Source organism: Ochotona princeps, unplaced genomic scaffold (genome assembly GCF_030435755.1).
Source record: "Ochotona princeps isolate mOchPri1 unplaced genomic scaffold, mOchPri1.hap1 HAP1_SCAFFOLD_121, whole genome shotgun sequence".
Classification (NCBI taxonomy): Eukaryota; Metazoa; Chordata; class Mammalia; order Lagomorpha; family Ochotonidae; genus Ochotona; species Ochotona princeps.
In genome coordinates this window covers 296,148-310,188 of record NW_026696772.1, presented here as the reverse complement: position 1 = coordinate 310,188, position 14,041 = coordinate 296,148, and the positions used below count along the sequence as shown (strand labels likewise).

Here is a 14,041-nt window from a genome sequence, read left to right as displayed (position 1 = left end):
ACAAGGACCGCCCCATCGGTGCCCAGCAGGGGGTAGGGTGGGGCAGGGCGGGGTGGCGGACAGCTCAAACCCCAGCAGCCCTGCACCAGCGGGTATGCAGAGCCCAGGCCATGGACAAGTGCCCACAGTGCCCTCAGTCCTCCCTCTTGAGACCCCTAAGGGGTCCCCTCACCCTGGCACATTGTGCCCAGCCAGCTCAGAGCCTGTTCCCTGTACCCACCCCAGGCGGAAGCTGGCAGCCAGGCACAGGATCAGGGCTGCTGGCCAGTAAGACAACCCACCCCCTCCGCCAGGGAAGCGCTTGCTGCCAGCCCTGGGCCTGCTGTGCCCCTCTGGCTCTGGCCCAGCATCCGCCCCAGGCCATGGTCTCCGCCCCCTGGCATGGCCCCCATGGGCACCCCTCCAGAGCCCTTGCAGGCAAGGGGCAGGTGTTGGCTCCTGCTGGGCGGGGGCCTCCCTCCCACACAGGGGCCAGAACTGTCACAGGCGAGCACCGGCACGCAGGCACCTGCAGGCTTCGGTGCTTATCAGGAAGGCGGGGCCCAGCAGGCAGCACACCTGCTCCTGGCCCAGTCACCCCTCACACACACACACAGAGGCTCCTTGGCCAAACAGCCCTTTATCAAGAATTCCCACACAAAGGCTCATGGCCACATAGGGTGGCCCTGAGAGCAGCAGCAGCTCTCACATAAGCCGGCAGCATGGTCTCTTCTCTGCAGGGGCCTCCTCCAGGGGGGCTGTGAGCCTGAGCAGGGGCGGGTCCCCGCCAGCTCCAGAGCTGGGATCAGGCTGGGGTCTCTCAGCTTCGGGTGCTGAGCCAGGTTCTGGAGCCTTGGGCCCTTCGGCTGGAAGTCTCTGCAGCTTGGCAGCGGCCCGCTGGCGCTTCAGCTCGGCCAGCGTGTGGTGGGCCTTGTCCCGCAGCGGGGGCTCAGGTGTGCTGCTCTCCAGGGGGCCCAACTGGTAGGAGACGCTCCGGTCCAGTCGCTTGCAGTACAGGTGGCCGCCAGAAGAGCCCCCCACTCGGCCGTTGTGAGGCCACACCGGGTCCAGGTTATCCTGTGGGCAGGGTGGCCCCAGAAGCAGTCAGCAGGCAGCCCTGGGTCACAGGGGAGGTTACTGGCTGGGCCCAGCCCCTCCATGCTGACCTCAGAGGCCACTGGCTGCAGTCTGGCATCCGTCCATCGGTCCTCATCGTCCTCGGCAGGCTCCGGCTGCTGCCACACCATGGCCTCCTGCGCGTGTTCCTTTCGGTACAGGTGAGTACGCTGCGTCAGGCTCACCCTTCTCACCACCTTCCTGCGCGGGGAGGGTGGGAGCAGGTCACCCAGCCAGCAGGCGGCCACCGCAGGGCCTAGGGGTGGAGGGCCACTCACCCGCGGCTGCCGGCACTGGACGTGCGTCGGCGCAGCAGGGAGCGCTGGCGGCCCTGGCCTCGCAGGAGTGCTTCGTGCTGGCGCTTCAGCTCCAGCAGCTTGGCCCGCACCTCCTCATCCCCGCACACATCTGGGAGGGTGCAGAGGGTCACAGGAGGCTCCCCACTGTCCCCTCTGCCAGCTGCAGACTGTCCCCATGCTCACCAAGGGGTGTCTCATCCAGCAAGGACTTCGCATTCAGATCAGCGCCATGTGCTACCAGTAACTCCACCAGCTGCACCTGTTGGCCACCAGGGGGCTGCAGCCAGCGCTGCCCCCCACACATGCCCACGGGGGGCTCCTGGAGGGGCTGCAGCCAGGACTGCCCCCTACACACACCCATGGGGGGCTCCTGGAGGAGCTGCAGCCAGTGCTGCCCCCCACACATGCCCACGGGGGGCTCCTGGAGGGGCTGCAGCCAGGACTGCCCCCTACACACACCCACGGGGGGCTCCTGGAGGGGCTGCAGCCAGGACTGCCCCCTACACACGCCCATGGGGAGCTGCAGCCAGTGTTGCCCCCCACACACGCCCACAGGGGGCTGCTGGAGGGGCTGCAGCCAGGACTGCCCCCCACACACGCCCACAAAGGGCTCCTGGAGGGGCTGCAGCCAGTGCTGCCCCCCACACACGCCCACAGGGGGCTGCTGGAGGGGCTGCAGCCAGGACTGCCCCCTACACACCCACACCCACCTGGCCCCAGTAGGCGGCAGCATGCAGTGGCTCCCAGCCATCACGGTCCCGGGCGCGCAGGCTGGCTCCGTGCTCCAGCAGCAGGACGGCCAGCTCACCAAAGCCATTGGCCGCCGCTACGTGCAGCTGCAGGCATAGTCCAGCACTGAGTTCTGGCTCCCTGGAAGGCAGCCCCACCCCCACACAGTGGATGGGTCCTTACCAGTGTGGCCCCATGGTCCAGGGGTTCATCGAGACCGGCCCCTGCCTGCAACAAGCCCTGAACGTCCTCCAGTACCCGTCGCTCAGGCACAGCCCGGGCTTCCTCAATGCTTTCCTGGGTGATGCCTGCAGGGCACGGGGCTCAGAAGGGCTGCCCTGTCCCCGCAACCATAGGCAGACCCAGCCTGTGGAATGCAGGGTTCAGAAGGACCGCCCTGTCCCTGCAGCTGAGCCCACCCTGTGGGGTACAGGGCTGAGAGGGACTGCTGTATCCCGCAGCCGCAGGCAGACCCAACACTCACCGCGGTCAGCCATGGCCGTCTCCAGACAGTCCAGCGTCTGCTCGTCCTCACACAGGTCGTAGGGCATATTCCCGTCCGTGTTGACTGCCAGAAGGTCGGCACCACTGCAGGCAGCACAGGGGGCTGTTGGCCCTAGAACGCCCCTGCCAAGCAAGCTCCTCATCGGGACAGAGACCACAGACCACCCTGGCTGCCCCAGGCCCAGGCACCTGTCTGTCCCCGGAGGTGGGTGACACTGGCCACCTGTAGGGGTGGAGAGTGGGCCCTGACAGCCACCCTGCAGGCTGTAGGTGGGTCCCTAGCCCACAAAGACTCCTTCAGGCACCCAGCTGGGAACCCTGTGAGAGAAGCCCCTGCCCAACAGACACCAGCAGGTCCTACCGGGCAATGAGCAGCTCCACCAGGTGCAGGTGGCCGCAGGTGGCTGCGGCGTGCAAGGGCGTCCAGCACTCGCTGTCCCGGGCGTTGACATCAGCCCCCGCGTCTAGCAGCTGCTGCACCATCTCGCGGAGGTCGTCAATGCAACACTGTGCACCCAGCCGCCTGAGCCACACAGCTCTGCCAGGCCCACCCCCAGGTCCACTATGACCCTGTCGTGACCCTCACCCCAACCCCCAGCTCCCCATGGCTACCCACAGTCCTGCCATAGCACAGCCCATCTTTGGCATGGCCTACCTGGTGCAGGGCCGTCAGGCCGTCCTCGTTGGCCAGGTCAGGACTGACCCCGGTGCTGAGGAACTGGCGCACTGCAGGGAGGGGGATGCGATGTCAGACACGGGCCAGGACCACGCTGCTCAAGGGCTGGAGGCCTGAGCTTGTCAGGCCGTCCTGAGACAGTGGCTAGTGACAGCTGCACCTCACTGGGTGCAGAGATTCTGCAGGCAGCCTGTTCCCTCTCTCCATCCCTGGCCCAGGCCCTCGTAATACCTGCTGCCCAGTACACTCAGTGCCCTCCCCACCTCTCAGGAGGACCCCTTTCCCTCTGCCACAGAGGTGGCAATGGGGCCAGAGCAAGGCTGCCATGCAGCAGAGGTTGCAACCTCAGGTTGCACACTCAGCTGGGGGGCCCCATGCCCAGCTAGGCAATACAGCAGGGCCTTCTGCAGGGACTCCCCCAAGTAGGACGCCACTGTGGCCATGCCCAGGCACCCTATCACTGTGGTGCGTCACGCCCACATGGGCAGGTGTGGCCCCGCTGTCCGCTGCCTGCGGCTCCACCAGACTCACCTTCCTCCAGGTCATTCCGGGCAGCAGCCTCCAAAAGGGCCACGTTGGGCGGGAAGAGGACCTGTTTCCGGGGCTCAGGGCTAGCCGGCAGCTGGCCCTTGCCACCGAGGGCCTCCTTCTCCGCCTGGGCCCACCTCTTCACCTGCTGGGCTCGCCGCCTCTGTGCGTGCTTCAGCCGCTCCTGAGTGCTCATCCTGCCCACCAGGGGCATCTCTGCCAGTAGCTCCAGGTGTTCGGCCATGGCACGGGCCACCTGCCCACAGAGTGGGAGGCTCGGGGGGCAGGGCGGCTGGCTGTACAGGCACTCGTGAGGGCATCCCCTTGCCCAGGCTCAGTGCCCTTGGCCCTGGCAAGGCTATGACCAGGAACGGGCAGCCTGGGGCAAACAGCCCCAGCACAGTGAGGAAGGCACCCCAGGCCGGCCTGCACCTCAGTAGCTCAGCCTGCGGGGCCACAGCCCCAAGACTCGGCCAGCCGCAGTCCAGGGTCAGACTCTAATTTCCCAGATGACAAAGTCCCAGCTTCCTGGCACTGTGCCGGTTGGGAGGGGAACAGGACCCGGCAGCAGCCAGGAGCAGCCACAGTCAGTGCCTCGCTCCCAGGCCTGTCTCCCACAGTCAATGCAGCAGCAGGGGCTGGTCAGAGGTCTTGGGGGGATGTGAGGATCCCTGGGCACAGGCAGGCCAGCAGCATGGTCCTTCAAGCAGCCGCACACACCTGAGAAGCAGACGAGAGGCACATCAGGGCCCTGCCCCGTGCCCCACCCTGCCTCACCCATGACCTCCAGAGAGGGTGCCCCCAGGACCAGCATGCCCTCCGCACCCTCACCCACAGCTGCTCTGAGCCCCCGGGTCTCAGCCCAGCGGCTGCTGTCCAGCTCTTCTTATCAGCTCCCTGGTCACAGGGCAGCAGTGAAAGTCCTCCGGCTGTCACAGGCCATGCTCTGCCCACAGGCTGCCTACCACCAGAGCCCCACTAGGTCCTGGACAGGCCAGCAGAGAGCCACAGCTTGTCCTGCTCTCTGCCACCTGGACTGCTCCTTCCCTCCTGCTGCCCTGGAGACCCACCCAGGACAGACAGGCTGGGTGTGGCCCCTGCCAGCTCCATGCTCTGAGCACACAGGCTTCCAGGCCACGCTGGGTGTGGCCGGGCAGGGCTGGCATGGCAGGACTTTGACCTCTCGCTGTCAGCTGTTCTGGGCCTGCCCAGAAAGCCACCCACCACATCCCCACCCAGGGAGACCCCAAGCCAAAGGCAGAGCAAGCAGCCCACGGGACCACACTAGTTTACCAAAGAGAGCTCCGACAGGCTGCCCCGCCCACACTGTGAAGGCACACCTGCAGGAGGTGCCCGGGGGCACCCAGTGGAGGGTTGGACACCTCACACTGGGGGAATGAGCCCCACTCCAGGGCCAACTGCCTGTCACGAGGGAGGACACACCAAGGCAGACTGGCCCCCCTTCGGTGGTTCGGCCATGTCTCCTCCCCCAACTGCCCCGCTCCTTCTGACTCCTGGTCTCACTGCAGGAGCCCTGATAGGCGCCTTTTTCCTCCACTAATGGCATGACTGGGACCAGCTGATCTGCTGGCCCCAGATCCTATGCCATGGGGTAGGGCCAAGGGCAGGGATCGCTACTTACCAAATGCCTGCAACTTGGCAGGGCTTACATTTAAAATATGTTGTTTTTTAAGATTTATTTTATTTTATTGAAAAGTCAGATATACAGAGAGGAGAAACAGAGAGGAAGATCTTCCATCTGTTGATTCACTCCCCAAGCAGCCACAATGGCCAGAGCTACGCCAATCCAAACCAGGAGCCCAGAGACTCTTCCGGGTCTCGCACACAGGTACAGGGTCCCAAGGCTTTGGCCCATCCTCGACAGCTTTCCCAGGCCACAAGCAGGGAGCTGGATGGGAAGTGGGGCTGCTGGGGTTAGAACCGGCGCCCACATGAGGGCACTTGCAAGGCAAGGACTTCAGCCGCTAGGCTACCACGCCAGGCCCTAGATTGTGTTTTAAAATTTGATTTTTTAATCATTTTTAATTTACAAGCAAGACTTTATTTAAAAGCAAGGCTAATTTCCCAAATGCCACAACAGCTGGTGCTGGGCCAGGCTGAGGTCTGGACACTGTAGCTCCCCCTAGACCTTGCACGTGGCTGCAGGGACACGGCTGCAGGGTCCAGAGCTGCTGCCCCTCAGGATGAGCACTGCAGAAAGCTGGACTGGAAGCAGTCAGGGCTCAAGGCTGGCACCCGAGAGACGCAGATCAAGGGCAGCTCCACCACTGGCCACCACCTGTTTCTGCTGTCCAAATGAAGGATAAATGGGGCCCGGCACGATGGGCTCAGTGGCTAAATCCTCACCTTGCACATGCCAGGATCTCACATGGGCGCCGGTGTGTGTCCCGGCAGCCCTGCTGCCCATCCAGCTCCCTGCCTGTGGCCTGGGAAAGCAGTGGAGGACAGCCCAAAGCCTTGGGACCCTGCACCATATGGGAGACCCAGAAGAGGCTCCAGGCTCCTGGCTTCAAATCAGCTCAGCTCTGGTCACTGCGGCCACCAAAAGAATGAACCAGTGAATGGAAGATCCTTGTGTCTCTCCTCCACTCTGTAAATCTGCCTTTCCAATAAAAATGAATATTTTTTTTAAAAAAAAGGATAAACATTCCTGTAACATGTAACTAATCTCCCCCAAGAAATCCTTGACAGGAAGATGGCCCTGTGGGAAATGGGGACCCAGGAGCAGCAGGGACACAATTATGATCCCACCAGCTAGGGGTGGGACGATCCTGGAGGTCAAAGGTCAGAAGGACCTCTGGGAGGCAAACACATGTGCTCAGACATGAAAACGCGGCCTTAGACCTGGGGGGGCCACACCCACCTGGCCAGGGAGACCCCAGTCAGCCCTGTGTCCCTCCACCTGGCCAGGGAGACCCCAGTCAGCCTCGTGTCCCTCCACCTGGCCAAGCCATCCCACTGGCCAGCCTCATGAGTCCTAGCTCTATGATGTAGAGGAATGGGGTCTGTATCAGCCTGGATACACGGATTCACGCAGTGCACCAACATCCCCTCCATAAATCCCTTTCACTGTGATATAAAACGGAAAGGCCAAAGTGTGCAAAATGAACACACAACCCAGGTACAACCAGGAAGACACCCCACAGGCCCACAGGGCTCCTCTCACACCACGCCAATGCCCCTGCCGTGGCCCACTTCATGGTCTTACCAGTCCGCAGGTAAAGCTCTGTTCCTCCAGCCAGAATCAGGTAGCATTCCCATTCACTCACATGCCCACCCACCACGGCGAAGGCCAGGCACTTCTTGCCTGGGCCGAGGCCAGTGTCAGTCGGTCCCCTCGGTGGGGCAGCATCCTGGCCCTCCTGCTACCCATGGGGCTCATTCTGGGCCAGCCCTCCCCACAGTTAGTGGTATCTCCCTGCAGTCTCCATCACATGTCTGCATCTTTCCAAAGAGTTCCCTCTATTTATTACTTATTTATTTGCAAATCAGAGTTAGAAGAAATGACACAGTGAGAGCTGGGCCAGGCTGAGGGCAGAGGGCTGGAGCTCCCCAACAGCGGAGGAGCCCCAGGCCAGGAGCAACTGGGATCCCACATGCACATCAGTGTGCCGACTACTCCACTTCCCATCCAGCTCCCTGCTTCTGACCTGGCAAAGCTGTCGAGGATGGCCCAAAGCTTTGGGACCCTGCACCCGCGTGGGAGACCCGAAGAGCTCCAGGCTCCTGGCTTCAGATCAGCTCAGCTCTGGCTGTTACGGCCACTTGGTGTGTGAACTAGCTGATGGAAGAGCTTTCTCTCTGTATCTCTCTCTCTCTGTAAGTCTTCCTATAAAAATAGATAAATCTTTCTTTTAAAGATTTATTTATTTTATTGCAAAGTCAGATGTACAGAGAGGAGAGACAGAAAGGAACATCTTCTGTCCAATGATTCACTCCCCAAGTGACCACAACAGCCGGTGCTGTGCCAATCCAAAGCCAGGAGCCAGGAACTTCCTTCCGGGTCTCCCACGCGGGTACAGGGTCCCAAGGCTTTGGGCCGTCCTCCACTGCTTTCCCAGGCCACAGACAGGGAGCTGGATGGGAAGTGGAGCTGCCGGGATTAGAACTGGCGTCCATAAGGGATCCCAGCACGTTCAAAGCGAAGACCTTAACCATTACGCTATCGTTCCCTCCCCCCCAACACTTGGCGCCGCATCCTCATTCTCCACTGCGTCCCCAGGCATGTGGGCAGGGAGCTGAACAGAAGCAGAGCAGCAGTCAGCAGATGCTCACGGGTCCTTCCTTTGTTACCTCCTAAAACCATGGCAACTGGTACCTAGGCACAGAGCTCACACGCATACCTGGTGTGTGACACTGTCCCTTGCAGAGACAGCTAGTCCCCTCCCTGTAGTATGGGCTGGACTCCAGGTCCAGCATGCAGAAGGGCAGGTGAGTGATGCCTATGGAGGGTGCAGGGGGGCTCCAGGGCTTCCTTGTACCACTCTGGGAGCAGGAAGCAACCACCATGTCTTAGCACGTGGGCGTGAACCTCGGAGACCCCAGAGCACCAGTGGGTAGATCACACCCGACACGGGCTGCCCCTCCCTGTACACCTGCGGACCTCTTCAAGACCAAGTGCCCAGCACCGGACTTGGGGGCCATCGGGACTGTGAGCTTCTATGGCAGCACCCACCAGGGCTGGGAACCTGGGATGGCTCCTCACTGGGAGCCAAGGGAGGCTGCACCAACCTCCCTTCCATTCACCTTCACTGCATCAATCAACTCTGAAACAAGTGCAAAGTTGCTCAGGGCTGTCAGGGACCTCCAGGGGCAAAGTCGGAGCCCATGCCAGACCTGGGGAGGTGGGCAGGTAGGATGCCACTCAGGCCAGCCAGAGCCTCTGACAGGAACAGAGTGGGTGGGGGTGGGCAGGGAGGGTGCTGGCAGCCTCCTGGAAGCCTGGCCCACCATGCCTGCCCTCCCTCTGTGTACTAGGTGTAGCCCAACATCAAGCACAAGCAAGAAGGAGAAGCAAGCTGGGTAGGCCATACTTAGACTCATGCCCCAGAAAGCCCAGGCCAAGGGGCATCGTACCAGGTGTGGGCTCTGAGACGCCACAGCCAGAGGTCAAGGAGGAGGGCTAGGCCCCTAGCAGAGCTCACCATTAGCCAGCATATTTCTGGATATCAGAGGGCAGGACAGTGGAGGCTAGCGGAGGGACAGGGCCTGCAAAAGTCATGCAGAAGTGGAAAGGTTTCAGAGAAGGGTTATATAGTGCATGGCAGAGGGGATGCCAGCATGAGTGCAGCAGTTTCCCTCTGTGGGGGACTCTACCTCCGGACATTTTGTCTGGCCCTGTATGAGGAAGGTTGTAGCTGCCCAGGGTTGGGGCTCCACTAACCACAATGCAAGCACAGGGCTCCAACACCGAGGACAGGCACAGGTGTGGGCACCACCCTGGACATTCAGCAGTGGGGACTGCCCAGGTGCCCAGCACACAGCAAACAAAATGGGGACCTACCCACAACTCGGGGACCACAACACTACACGAGACCTCAACAGGCACCTCACAAAGTTCAGGCAGATGCTGATACATGCTACACACAGCCCGAGGTGACCCCGACACGCACCTCACACAGCCCGGGGGGCCCCGACATGCACCTCACACAGCCCAGGGTGACCCTGACACAGCCCGGGGAGACCCCAAAAAGCACCTCACACAGCCCGGGGGACCCCGACATGCACCTCACACAGCCTGAGGTGACCCCAACATGTACCTCACACAGCCCGGGGTGACCCTCACACAGCCTGGGGAGACCCCATCATGCACCTCACACAGCCCAAAGGGACCCCAAAAAGCACCTCACAGCCCGGGGAGACACCAAAAAGCACCTCACACAGCCCGGGGGACCCCGACACGCGACTCACACAGCCTGAGGTGACCTCAACATGTATCTCACACAGCCCTGGGGACCCCGACACATACCTCACACAGCCTGGGGGGGCCCCTGACACGTGTCACACAGCCCAGGGAGAGCCCAATTAGCACCTCACACAGCCCGGGGGGACCCCAACATGGATCTCACACACAGCCTGGGGTGACCCTGACACAGCACAGGGAGACATTGACACGCACCTCACGCAGCCCAGGGAGACACTGACACCTCACGCAGCCCAGGGAGACACTGACACCCTGTCCATCAACACCATCACCCCTCCCCTACACCCTGCTCATCACCATCACCCCTCCCCTAAACCCTGCCCATCACCATCACCCCTCCCGTCTCCCCTACACCCTGTCACCGCCACCGCCCCTCCCCTACACCCTGTCCATCACCATCACCCCTTCCCTCTCCCCTACACCCTGTCCATCACCATCACCCCACTCCCCTAAACCCTGTCCGTCACCACCATCACCCCTCCCCTCTCCCCTACACCCTGTCCCTCACCATCACCCCTCCCCTAAACCCTGCCCATCACCATCACCCCTCCCCTCTCCCCCACACCCTGTCACCGCCACCACCCTTCTCCTACACCCTGTCAGCATTCATCATGCTCTATCATGTGGTGATCCCTTTGCCAGCTACCCCTTAACCCTGAGCTTCCCTGCCTGTGACCCAGGAAACACTGGATAACTGAAGGCACAAGGTCTGGGGTCAGGGAGGGGCATATCTACCAGCTGTGCTGAGCTAGCTCCGAGGATACTCCAACACACAGCGTGAGGGCCTGAGGTCCGTCAGCCATAACGGTCAGACCTTGTCCTGTTGTACACGTAGCTGTTCCAGGGCCACATCTGTGACCCTGGGGTCACCTGAGAGGCCTCAGTGGTCACCCGGGCCACAGCAGGCACTGGGCGAGATGGACCCAATTTCCTGAGTCTGCGGTGGACACCAGGGGGACCCCAGGACATGGAGTCCGCAGACTGGCAGGCAGCAGGCTCCTGGTGCCCCAGAGCAGGTGCAGGAGGGCGTCTCCTCATTTCAGCGGGGCCTGCTGGAGCCTTGATGGCCCACTCGGCCCCACACTGGCCCGGGACCCCCTAACCCCGGGAGGGCTCCAGGAGAGCGCGCCCACGGCGCCCCACCGCCACCCAGGGCCCCGAGGAGGGCCGGCCTGGCTCTGCATCTCCCGTGCACACGAGCCTGGCGCAGCCGGCAGTCGCACGGGCCGGGGTGCCGGCCGAGGAGCCCCTCACGGCGTCCCGGAGGCCGGGGCCCTAGGCGGCTCCGCGGGGCCTCACTCGTTCCGCGGAACCGGACCCGCCTCCCGTCCTCCCGCGGGTGCTCCGGCAGCCGCCGCCAGGGCCCACCGCCTCCCCGGCCCCCACGGGCCCACCGCCCCTCCGTCCCCCTCGGGGCCCACCGCGCCCCGGCCCCGCGTGCCCACCTCACCGCCCGCCGCCCCGGTCTCATCGCCGCCGCCGCTCAGTCGGCTCCGCGCGGCCCTCAGCGCCGCGGGGGCGGGCCCGCGCCGGCTTCGCCATGGCAACGCGACACTTCCGGCCCGCGCGGCCCTAAGCCGGAAGCCGCGGTGCCCCGCGGGAGCCGGGGCGGGACCTGCCTGGGCTAGGCGGGAGCGTGCCGCTCCTGGGGCGAGGCTTGCTGGCACCGGGGCGGGGCTTACTGCGGCTCGGGGCGGGGCCTGCCGCTCCTGGAGGCGGGGCTTTCTGGCGCCGGGGCGGGACTTACTGCGGCTCGGGAGTGGGGCATGCAGCTCCAGGGGGCGGGGCATGCCGCTCCTGCGGGCGGGGTTTGCTGGCGCCGGGGCGGGACTTACTGCGGCTCGGGGCGGTGCCTGCCGCTCCCGGAGGCGGGGCTTGCTGGCGCCGGGGCGGGGCTTGCTGGGGCCAAGGGAGGAAATGCTTAGAGGATCCCCAGGAGGGTGGTCCTGAGTTTAGGCTAGAATCTCTAAATTTTTTTTTTAAGATGCATTTATTTTTATTGGAGAGGCTGATATACAGAGAGGAGACAGAGAGGAAGATCTTCCGTCCGATGATTCACTCCCCAAGTGGCCACAACAGCCGGTGCTGCACCGATCCGAAGCCGGGAGCCAGGAGCCTCCTCCAAGTTTCCCACGAGGGTGCAGACTCTGAGGGAGCGGAGGGAGGCCTCGTGGGCGGGTGTACAGTGCAGCTAGAGCAGCTCCAGAGGCCCCAGTCATGGGCAGCTCGGGAAGTGGTCAGATGCCCGCCCTGCACACCCAGCAAGGCTCAGCACAGGAGTCCTGGCCTGGTCCCCTCTCAGCACCCCAGGTTGCAGCCTTCAGGGAGTCTGGGGTGCCTGCACCCCTCTGGGAAGCCCCCAGGGCTTGGAGGTGGAGCAGGCTTTGCAGGGCACAGCTGAGGGTCGGATGGCCTGGGCCGAGTGAGGCCCACACAGGCTCCTGGAGGTGCCCTGCGCTGGACTCCAGAGGCCCCACTCCACGCCGAGCGAGCAGCTTGCCTGGGTGGGCACGTCTGTCTCCCCCTGTAGAGTGGGCACCTGAGGCCTGACCCGGGCCTCGATCCTCCGCCCTGCCAGAGCTCCCTGGAAGGCCTGCTGGGTGGACTGACCTCAGGACGTCGTCCCAAATCGCCTCCGAGATGCTCCCTGCCCCTCCCTCCCAGATTAATCGAAACTTGCTAATTGTGCGGCCCCAGCATGTCCCCTCCCCCACGGCGTCGGCCTCCCTCCCCTCCCCCTTGCATCCGAATGATAAAGGGCCCCGCCCGCCGGCCCCCTCCGGCCTCCGGCCCCGGCCCGCCTCGACACTCTGCCCTGCGCGCTCGCCCGGGCCTCCCGCCTATGGGGCCCTGCAGGGACCCCGGCCCGCTGCCCCCCGAGTCAGAGGCGCCCCCCCAGCCCCCCAAGCGGAGGAAGAAGCGGTACCTGCGGCATGACAAGCCGCCCTACACCTATCTGGCCATGATCGCCCTGGTGATCCAGGCCGCGCCCTCGCGCAGGCTCAAGTTGGCGCAGGTGAGGCCCCTTCTCCCTTCCCCGCCCGCAGCGCGCATCCCCCGGCGCGACGCTTCCCCGGGAGCCCCTTCGGGGGGCTGGGCGCCCCGGGGCCGGACCCCGGGCTCAGCGGCCCCCCTCATGGCTGCAGATCATCCGGCAAGTGCAGGCCGTGTTCCCCTTCTTCAAGGGCGACTACGAGGGTTGGAAGGACTCCATCCGCCACAACCTTTCCTCCAACCCGTGCTTCCGCAAGGTGAGATGGAGTGGGAGCCGCGGCAGGGCGTCGGGGCAGGCCGGGCTCCCGACGTGGACGGCCCACCCACGCCTGCCCACCCCCGCCAGGTGCCCAAGGACCCTTCGAAGCCCCAGGCCAAAGGCAACTTCTGGGCCGTGGACGTGAGCCTGATCCCAGCCGACGCGCTGCGCCTGCAGAACACGGCCCTGTGCAGGCGCTGGCAGAGCCACGGCATGCGCAGGGCCTTCGCCAAGGACCTGGGCCCCTACGTGCTGCAGGGCCGGCCCTACCGGCCGCCCAGCCCGCCGCCCCCGCCCCGCGAAAGCTTCAGTATCAAGTCCCTGCTCGGGGACCCAGGGGAGGCTCCCACCGGGCCTGCACCAGGCAGCCCGACGCCAGCAGGGGCCAGGTGCTGGGGCGAGGAGCCGGTACCCACTGCACCGCCCCCCTCCTCCGAGAGGTTTCCGTGGCCACAGCACCCCCTCCCCAGGCCTACCCGTGCGGAAGAGAGGGAGACATCCCAGAGGGCTGTCCTGGGAACCTCTCCCCTCACCCCAGAGCCCAGGGCCTGGCCAGTCCATTTACTGCAGGGTCCCCCAGAGCCTGGGGCCCTGCCCAGAGGGAGTCCTGCAGCCTCGCTGTGGGGGCAGCTGCCCACCTCCTATCTGCCCATTTACACGCCCAACGTGGTCATGCCTGTGACCTCACTGCCAGCCACCTCCTGTCTCCAGTGCCCACCCTCCAGCAGCCCAGCCTACTGGGGTGTGGCCTCTGAGACGCGAGGTCCCTCAGGGCTGCTCTGGGACCTGGATGCCCTCTTCCAGGGGGTACCACCTAATAAGAGCATCTATGATGCCTGGGTCAGCCATCCCCGGGACCCAGCCGCCTCTGCTCCAGGCTGGCGGCTGTCCTGGTACAGCCTGTGAGGGTCCTGGGGCAGGAGCTGCCTAGCCTCACCACACTAGCCTGTGGCCACCCCCCAGCCTCCACGTGTAAAGAATCCACGTTGCGGGTCAGGCCTGTTTTATTATTA

At 64.0% G+C, this 14,041-nt stretch overlaps 2 protein-coding genes across 2 annotated transcripts; one reads left to right on the top strand and one right to left on the bottom strand.

The window, feature by feature from the left end:
• Positions 1-609: 609 nt before the first annotated feature.
• Positions 610-4,794, bottom strand: PPP1R16A (protein phosphatase 1 regulatory subunit 16A). Its single transcript, XM_004580777.2, has 11 exons — positions 4,657-4,794; positions 3,835-4,551; positions 3,283-3,353; positions 2,989-3,134; positions 2,608-2,711; positions 2,307-2,431; positions 2,105-2,230; positions 1,578-1,653; positions 1,374-1,503; positions 1,146-1,296; positions 610-1,056 (listed from the first exon to the last, which is right to left on the bottom strand). The coding sequence occupies exons 2-11, from the start codon at positions 4,073-4,075 to the stop codon at positions 685-687; spliced, it is 1,542 nt and encodes a 513-aa protein (XP_004580834.2). The 5' UTR covers positions 4,076-4,551; positions 4,657-4,794; the 3' UTR covers positions 610-684.
• Positions 4,795-12,574: 7,780 nt separating this feature from the next.
• FOXH1 (forkhead box H1) lies at positions 12,575-14,036 on the top strand. The gene is made up of 3 exons (XM_004580894.4): positions 12,575-12,791; positions 12,922-13,026; positions 13,116-14,036. Exons 1-3 carry the CDS (start codon positions 12,618-12,620, stop codon positions 13,932-13,934), a joined length of 1,098 nt encoding a protein of 365 aa, XP_004580951.4. The 5' UTR covers positions 12,575-12,617; the 3' UTR covers positions 13,935-14,036.
• The last annotated feature ends 5 nt before the right edge of the window (positions 14,037-14,041 follow it).